The 9,292-nt window shown below is 59.0% G+C and overlaps 1 protein-coding gene across 1 annotated transcript in view; it reads left to right on the top strand.

The window, feature by feature from the left end:
* LOC103200421 (aldehyde dehydrogenase family 3 member B1-like) overlaps positions 1–6,891 on the top strand; it is a 22,987-nt gene extending 16,096 nt beyond the window's left edge. Inside the window, exons 9-11 of the mRNA XM_007944931.1 lie at positions 4,145–4,197; positions 4,311–4,410; positions 6,695–6,891. Of these exons, the coding sequence (XP_007943122.1) occupies positions 4,145–4,197; positions 4,311–4,410; positions 6,695–6,891 (350 nt within the window). The remainder of the gene's footprint in view (positions 1–4,144; positions 4,198–4,310; positions 4,411–6,694) is intronic.
* The last annotated feature ends 2,401 nt before the right edge of the window (positions 6,892–9,292 follow it).

Genomic DNA, 9,292 nt, shown 5'->3' with positions numbered 1-9,292 from the left:
AGGTGCGCCCCTGTCGTCAGCAGCCCTCCTGCCAGGTGCCCTCAGCTTTCTTGCTCCATGGCCGGCTAGCCTGCCGCTGTCTCACGTCTTTTGGTTCCATCGGTCTGCTGCCGTCTCTCTACCACCGTCTCAGCGCAGTGATCTCGGGTCCAAGGACATGCCCCACTCCGGGCTGTTCTCTGTCCTGGTGACAGTGAGATCCCCTTCCTGCCTCTGGGAGGGCTCATTTTAAGCCTGGCAGAGTGACAAAACTGACCAGAGCCCACAGTAGGGTACCGTGCACCTTATTTCCATGGTCCCCCCGACACACAAGGGCGCCCCTAACCATATTCACTTTATTCACAAGCTCTCCAACCACCTGGAGGGACCGCGAGCACCTTACGTCAGCATAGTCCCACCCAGTCACCCGGCGGGAGTCACGAGTCAGATCAAGAAATTTACTGCATCACAGGTGGCTTCCCCAGGTCCAGGGTCCCTTGAGGCCGCCCTCCACCCTCTTCTTCCTCGCACCTCACCCTGGTGGCCACAGCGTCCCCTCCCCAGTGTCTGCTTCCTGGAAGGACACAGGGTGCTGCTGTGGCCACAGCCAGGGTGTGCGACCAGAAAGGCAGGAGGGGGGAGTGCAGGCTGGCTCCCGCTCCAGCCCTCAGGGTGCCTTAGAGGCACCAGCAGCCCGCCAGGCTCCTCCCAGCTCTTTCCTGTCAAGATGAAATTCACATAAAACCAACCATTTAAAAGAGTCCCATGGCATTTGGGACGTTCACAGTGCTGTACGACCATCCTTGCCTCTGAGTTCCGGAACATTCTTAGCAACCCAGAGAAAACCCAGACCACCAGCTGTCCCTCTCCGTCCCCATCCCGCCTCCGGCCACCACCTGCACAGTGACTCTACGGCTTTGCATATCACTGTGGTGGACGTGTGGGTAACAAACGCCCGCCCTTCTACAACCTTCCCAGGTGCAGTCCAGTGACATCATGTCCAGCCACCATGAGCCGTTCCCGAATTCTCCCATCAGCAGCTCAGTGACCCTAAGCCTTGCGTCGTCCTTCCCGTCCCTCCCAGCCACTCCCGGGGACGCTAACAGACTCTGATGTCGACACACTGGCTTGTTGTAGTTATTTCAGACACGGTGGTGGTTGGTGCGCTGCGCAGTGGATCCCGTCTCGTAGTGACCCCCGAATGACATAGTGGAGCCACCAGGTTGGCTTGAACCACCAGCCTTTGGGTTAGCAGCTGAGTATGGATTTGCTGGATAATGATTTTGAATTTGCAGAAAAGTCACAAAGATAGTGCAGAGAGCTGCTGTGGGCGCCTCAAACAGCTTCTCCCATTTCAGGGCCCTGCGTAATCTTGGAGGGAGCCCTCGTGGTGCAGTGGCTAAGTGCTTGGCTGTTAACTGAAAGGTCGGTGGTTCGAATCCACCAGCTGCTCTGTGGGAGAAAGATGGGCTCAGGGCTGAAGAATGGTTAGTGGCTGCTTATAGGGACGGGGTTTCTTTTTGGGGTGCTGAAAACATTCTAAATAGTGGAGGTGGTTGATGGCTGTGAATGTACCAGAAACCACCGAACTGTACACTTTACATGGGTGAGTTTCATGGTGTGGGAAAGTATCGAGGAGTTCTGATGGCGCACTGGTTCAGGGCTTGGCTGCTGTCTGAAAGGTCGATGGTTTGAACCCACCAGTCACTCTGTGAGAGAAAGATGAGGCAGTCTGCTTCCATAAAGATGACAGCCTTGGAGACCCTGTGGGCAGTTCCACTCTGTCCTCTAGGGGCGCTGTGGGTCAGAATGGACTCCACGGCAGTGGGTGTGGTTTGGGCTTTGCTTCTGTGAAGACTGACAGCCTTGGAGACCCTGTGGGCAGTTCCACTCTGTCCTCTAGGGGCGCTGTGGGTCAGAATGGACTCCACGGCAGTGGGTGTGGTTTGGGCTTTGCTTCTGTGAAGACTGACAGCCTTGGAGACCCTGTGGGCAGTTCCACTCTGTGCAACAGGGTTGCAGAGTTAGAATCGACTTGTAGGCTACAGAAACTGAACATAAGGGTAGTGCGTTTGCTAGAGCTAAAAGACAAATCACCTAAGGCATTAATGCCTAAGTGTTTTGACTGCTAACCAGAAGGCTGGCAGCTCAAACCCACCAGCCACTCCTGGGAAGGAAGACTGGGCAATCTCCTTCCATAGAGATACCTCCTCAGAAACCCAAGGAGGGGTTGCTGTGAGTCGGATCCGACTCCACAGCAGTGAGTTTGGATGATTGGAAGAAACTGACACTGGTAGGTTGCTATTAACTAAACTCCTGACTTTATAGGGATGTCGCCTGTTTTTCTATTAACGTCCCCTTTCTATTCCGGGATCCAATCCATTTCACTGTCTTTCCCCCTCGCCCCATCTGGCAGTTTCCCTGCCTTTGTTTTTCACGGCCTTGACAATCCTGCAGACAGGCCAGGTCTCCTGGAGAGAGTTCCCCATCTTGGCTTGTGTGGTGTTTTTCTTATGGTTGGATGGGGTCACGGGTTTGGGGGAAGAATACCAGAGAGGTGAAGGGCCCGCCTCCTCACGCTGTATGGGGTGATGGTGGCCTTCGCCGTGTGGTGAAGGATGAAGGGTCCCCCGCTCTTCCTGTTTCCTCTTCTCATCTCTGTTCTCTGGAAGGAGGCTGTACATCTAGCCCACCCTCAAAGTACAGCCTGGGGGCTGCGATGAAGGGCCACCTCCTGGAGGCAGCGTCAGGGGTCCGTGAGCTTTGTCTTCCATCGAGTGTCAGGGTGGAGCCGTGTGTGTGTGTGTGTGTGTGTGTGTGTGTGTGTGTGACTCCACGGGCTCTGACCCAACAGTGTCTGCCTCTTGCTCAGCTCCTCCCAGCGCGGGCCACCAGGAGCTCTTCCAGGCAGGCTCTTGTGCTCCTTGACATACGTGTCCTCCCGTTTTGTGGCCACTCCCTTGCTCTCTGACTCTACACGGTGCTGTAGGCCCATCTTGTGTTTTATCTGCCCTGGTCCCAGAACCAGACCTTTCTCTGAGGAGCCCAGGCTGATCTGGACACTTTTAACTTCAGAAATCTCTAGAGTGGGCTTGGAAGGAGGGCCATCTGGCATCCTGGCCTGCCAGTTCTTCTGACCGTCAGCCTTGGTCCGAGTACACACACGCATGCACGCACGCACACACACACACACACCAAAAACACAGGTCACGGTGTTTCCCGCGCTTGCTACCTGTCGAGCATTGAACCCACCTTTTGCAGTTGTCGCTAACGTGGTCTCTCTGTAGTTCAGTGTTTGAGCGAGTGGGCGTCTGCTCTGCTCCCTTACAAAGGCCCGGGTCCCCCCACTGTCTGGGGCTCACACCAATCCAGACTAAGCACAGTGACTTTCTGTGTGAGTGCTCCTTGTCTAAACCAGCTGCCGTGAGTCAGTGCCAACTCCCGGCGACCCCAGGTGTGTCAGGCCCCACCTGGCTCCCCAGGACGGTCAGTGACTGACTCTTCAGATGAATGTCACCAGGCCTTACGTCCAAGGTGCTGCTGGGTGGGCTCAGACCTCCAACCTTTGGGCTGGCAGCCGAGCATGTTAGCTGTTTGCTCCATTGGGGGTCCCACCAATCACCCCTGGGATCCACCTGTAGACTGACTGAAAGGTCCTTCATTGAGCCAAGCCAGGGCCAAGTTCGTGTTTGTAAAATACGCATCTGACCACAGCACCGCACAGAAGAGCTGCTCCGGCTCACTGCCGACAGCACACGCCCCCAGGCCCTCGATGCTCAGGCCTGGCCCCAACCCGCCCAGGTCCCGGCTACTCTCACCTGGTCCTGATGCCCCCAGGCCTTGGCTACTCAGGCCTGGTCCTGACGCCCCCAGCACCCCAAGCCCCAGCATGTCACTTGCTCTGTCCAGGGCCACCTCTCCTCTGTCTTTGCCTGAATGACTCCTGCCCCTCCCTGGTGACTCTGCCGACTTGTCCCTCCCACGGAGCCCCTCCCTGACGACCTGGCCTGGCACCGCTGTCTCTACTGTGGTGTCCCCAGGTGACTGCTAAGCTCCCGCCGCCCCCGAGATGGGAGTCGGACCACACACGAGCAGGTGCTCAGGAAACACGTCCAAGTAGGGGCTTGGGGACAGCCTGCCAATGACCACACCTGCTGTCGGGCAGTGCCACCTTCCTTCAGCAATGTGGGGGCCTCAGGGCCCTTGAGATGCGGTCACGTAACGGAGTTCACTGTGGACAGGCCCCGGGTCCCGAGGGGGTCAGTGTGGCCCAGCGCCCATCTGGGGGCCTTAGGGCAGCCTCACAGGCCTCATTGTTCCTTCTCACCCAGGTGGTCAAGCGGATGCTGGCAGGGACCAGCAGCGGGGGCTTCTGCGGAAATGACGGCTTCATGCACATGACCCTTGCCACGCTGCCTTTCGGAGGAGTGGGTAGGTGTCACGGGGCCACCACGCCGTTATCGATCGGCAGTGGTGCTGCTTGACCATGCTGGGACAACGCAAAAAGGGCTAGGACGCGACCTGCTGACCTCCTCCAACCTCAGAGGGGAAGAGAGTCGCCACCCGCAGCCCAAGGCCGATTCCTCTGAGGCCAGACACGCTGCCACCCTCCAGCCGTTTACCAATTCTGACACCAACTGTCCCTCCCACGGCACTATTTTTTTTCCTGGGCTCAATAGTTCATTGCAGTGGGCACACAGAACTCACAGACGATACTCATGATGATGGGGTTTATTAGGGAAGCAACAGGCTACAGTTCAGGTTCAGGATACAATTCTTCCATCAGGACAGTATGCCCCCTGCTGTGACCTCAGACACGCCTCTCTGGTCTTTGGTGCCTCGGCCTGGCTTCTGCCCTGCTCCAGCAAGGGTGAGAAAGCTCTCTTAGCTCAGCTGATAGGTACATGGGCGCACCCCGCTCCACCAGCAAGCCTCCTCCCCAAGGGCACTAGCTTTCTCGCTCTGCGGGCCAGGCGAGCCCGCTGTCCAGCCCCGTGCCTCCTGGGTCTACTGCGACCGTCTCTCTCTGCCGGGGCCTCTCTCTCAGTGCAGGGATCGGGGGTCCAAGGACGCACTCACCTCCAGCTCTTCTCTCTTGATGGCAGTGAGATCCCCCCCTCTGCCTCTAGGAGGGCTCGTTTGAAGCCTGGCACAGTGACAAAACTGACCAATCCCAACACTGGAGTTCTAGACATCTTATTTGCATGGTCCCACCCAGTAATCTGGTGGGAGTTACAAAGACTATGGCTAGAAAAGCCATACCAAGTCATTCACTGCATTGCAGGCTGCCTCAGCATCCAGGAACAACAAGAGTGGCTCCTCCTCGGCCATATTACCCCCCGCACACCCCCTCCTGCTCCTCTCCCCCATCTGGAGAACCTTCCAGGACCTTCCAGACCTCTCTCTGTGCAGTTACGTACCTAGACAGACACACAGAAACACAATTTAGCTTTTAGGGTTTTTCACCATAAGGGTGACCACACAGCCCACACTGTGCGGGGCCCATTGGTGCCCCAACAGCATAGCCCACTGCGGGGCTAGTCATGGCCCCTTCAGCCCCTTGCTCCATCAACCCTGGCTCTCAGACCACTGGGGCCAGGGCGCTGCCCCTGCTCTGAGGGAGACCAGCGAGTGGGGACCCCCTCTCCCAGGGCAGCCTCTGACACAGCCACAAAGGACACCTCGCACTCCCCCCAACAACACCCTGATGGGCTGTGGTCGGGGCCACCAAACCTCCTCTGAGCCGACCTCTTCCTCAGTGTAGCAGCCTGGCTACCTGTCCCCCCGCTCAGCACCTGAGGAGATGACCAGCAGGGACCGTGGACCTCCCTGTGTGGCCTGAACCCTCCCTGGAGAGTGACCCGTGCTATAGGGACTACACCAGGCAGCACCGGGCTGGGCACTGCGGCCGCCCCAGCCACAGGGAGGGTGCAGTGCCAGCCCCCCCCACCCCCGCAGGCCACAGGGGCCTGCCTGGGGGCAAATGCCATCCTGCTACTCCCCCCAGGACCCTCAGGGTCAGGTCCAAATCCCCAACTCTCAGCCTCCTGAGGCCAGCCTGCGATTCTCTCCTGTCCCCACCCACTGCCCCACCCCACCGAACTCGGTCCAGTCCCGACCAGGTCTCGCCCGCACCCAAGCCTAGGCCCCTCTGGCTCCACACCCCTTTACCTGGATAATCCACCTCCCCCAGCCTCACTGACGCTGAGAAGCCCTCCCTCCCCAGGAACCCCAGGCCGGGCCACGGGCCTGGGTGCAGCCTAAGCCAGAAACAGTTCCTTCCTCGACTGCTCCCCACCCAGATGCCAGGGAACGCTCCCAACAACACAGCCTCTACTGTGCGCATGGGTCTAACCCTGCTCAATCCTCCCCATGCCCCTAGGAGGTGGGTGCCACTGTCACCCAGGTCATAGAGGAGGAAACAGGGACACAGAGGCAAAGTCACTTGCCTGGGTGGCACAGCTAGTGGGAGGCTGAGGCAGACTCCCCCTGGGTGGCCTGGCTCCAAGCCTGGGCCTGGGCCATCTCCCAGCCCTGCCCCAGTGCCCACATTTTCCCAGGATGGCTCAGTGCCGAGAGGAAAACCCAGGATTGGAGGGATGGTGGCCAACGGCCAACCCAGGGCGCACTGTGGGGGACTGGCAAGACCCCATCGTCTGAGCACCGGCTCAGTGGCCTGCCGAGGGCCTGATGCCATGTCCCGTGCTCCACACAGGTGCCAGCGGGATGGGTAGGTACCACGGCAAGTTCTCCTTTGACACCTTCTCCCACCACCGCGCCTGCCTGCTGCGTGCCCCCGGGATGGAGAAGATCTACGCCATCCGCTACCCGCCCTACTCGCCCCGCAACCTGAGGGTGCTGTTGGCAGCCATGGAGACCCGCGGCTGCAGCTGCACCTGCACCCTGCTCTGAGCCACCTCAGCACGTCTGGCTCCCGAGGCTGGCGGGGATGGGCCTGGAGTCCAGGACAAAGACGCGCTCTGCCAAGACCAGGGCTGCCTCCTCCCTTTCCCCTGCCCCCGTCCCCGGTGTCCTGCTTATGGGGGCAGGGCCAGCAGAAGGGCCCTGGGATCCGGTCCAGGCTGCACCATGGAGCAGTTATAACCCTGTCTTCTCTGAGCCTCAGTTTCCCCTTCTGTACCTTGGAAGTGATTAACAATCACCACCAACGGAGGCTGTTGCGAGGATGAAATGTGGGGGCAGGGTGAGAACCAAACCCACTGCTGTGAGTTGATTCCGACTCTGAGGAACTTCAGAGTAGAACTGCCCCAATAGGGCTTCCAAACTGTCATCTTCACAAAAGCAGACACCTGCATCTTTGTTGCTCAGAGTGGCTGGTAAGCAGCCAAGGGCTTTTGGAGGCAGAATACAGCTTAATAATAATAATATTATTATTATTAATAAATACGCGTTGCTGATGACCGCGCCACGTGTCCTGTCTTCCTCATGTAGGTGGGCAAGGCTGCTCACTCTTCTCTCCGGCCAGGTCAGCTTGACACCGAAGTCTCGTCTACCTTCAGACAGCCTCTTGGGAGCTCCTCCTCCCTATGTGGCGGGCCCTGACCACCTTACTGTCATCATGGCCCCTGGTGGACTCCTTTTCTGTGTCCTGTTCACTTTCCTGGCACCCACCCAAGACAAAATCCTGGGCCCCTGCACAACTACTCCCTCCACCCCTCCCACGTCCTGCTAGTTCCCAAACGCCACAGGGTTTCTCGACCTGCACACACGAATCGCTGTGCCCAGGGCCCTGGTCCAGGCCACCAGCCCTTCACCTTCTTGTCACCTCCCCTTCTCCCCAGCCCCCTTCAGGGTAGCTGCTGACCGTCCCAAAGCTCACTCAGACCTTTGGACCATGGCCGCCCTCAGCCCAAAACCCTTCTAAGGCTCCTGTGGTCCACAAAATTAAGTCTCGGTTCTTACGGATCCTCATGACCCTCTGCCAACACTCCAGCCTTGTGGGTCACCAAGCCACCAACCCCGCACCTTGGCCTGTCCTTGTAGTGCACTCGGTTGTCTCCCAAGGATCTCTGCACTTACACCTGGAACGCCCTCTGTCCCTGTTGGCCTGCCCAACTCCAGTTCACCGTCAGCTAGGACATCTCCTCCAGGAAGCCTTCCCTGACCACTCCTCAGCCCTCCCTACATACAGACTGCCTCCCACTCCTCGTAGCCGCAGCCTCTGGGGTCCCTCTGCCGCAGAATCCACTGGGAGAAATACAGACTGGGTGGCTGGCTGGCTCGGGTCCTACAATGCAGGCCCACATGGGTTGGGGGCAGTCATTAAACTTTAGTGCCTCCGTTTCCTCCTCTGTCAAGTGGAGGCAGCAACTCCTCCACGGAGGACCGTTGGGGGGGACTGAATGTGTGAAGTGTTTGGCACAGAGCCTGCACGGGTCCCGCGTGGAGTTCCAGTCCGCCTCGAGCCTCCTCGCCGTCATTATACACTCCCCGCTGAAAAGATCGGTGCACCCCGAGGACCACGGCGCCTGCTCCGCCAGTCCCGAGTGCTCAGACTCCAGGAAGGTAGGAGCGACAGAGGAAGTTTCTTAGGCGGAGAATCAAGCCAAGGTCCCACTCCCGCTGAGGTACCGGCGGGCGCGCAGCCAATGCTCCAGACACGCCCAGTCCGACCTGGAGCCACCCCCTACACCACGCCCCGGATGTCCCGCCTCATGTAGCCCGCGACTTCTCGCTTATTGGCCTCTCCAAACAAACATGGCAGCGCCCTGCAGGACTTCAAGCCCCTGCTCTTTTCTAACCAATCAAACAAAAGATGTTTCTGGATCCCGCCTCTTTCGGCGGTGCCTCTGGCCAATCAGATCACACCACAGAGGGTCAGTCCGGAAAAGGCAAAGCCAGTCGGCCCAATGGCAGAGTCCTAGAGTGTAGGGAAGCTCCGCCTCGCTACTGACAGGTCCGCTCGGCACGGGAAGGAGCGGCAACGTTTTAAGGTAGGTGTTCGAGGCTCTGCATTAGGCCAGGCCTGGGCAGCGCGGCGCTGAGGCGGGTTTTGCGCCCCCATTGGCACTGCCGGTTCGGCGCCCAGCCTTCACCTCGGCCTGCTCAGAACGTGTAGCCTCTGTGCCCTTCAGCGTGTAGCAGGCGGACCGGGGGCGCCCGCACCTCGGGGCGCATGCGCTGCCCCGGCCTGTCGGCTCCTGCGTCGTTGAGGTTAGAGGTCACGGGGCAGGTCCGGGGAGGTGCCGGGTTGGTGCTTGTTACTGAAGTAAGAGGTCAAAAGCAGTGGGCCCTCCCTGGAGGTCACAGGTCACAGTACCGGGCTCCAGGGTAATCCCTGGCAAATGTGAAC

The sequence above is a fragment of the Orycteropus afer genome, unplaced genomic scaffold (assembly GCF_000298275.1).
Source record: "Orycteropus afer afer isolate SDZICR_OR568_19922 unplaced genomic scaffold, OryAfe1.0 scaffold00130, whole genome shotgun sequence".
Lineage (NCBI taxonomy): Eukaryota > Metazoa > Chordata > Mammalia > Tubulidentata > Orycteropodidae > Orycteropus > Orycteropus afer.
Note: the sequence above shows the minus strand (reverse complement) of the source record. Positions and strands in the feature narration are given on the sequence as shown.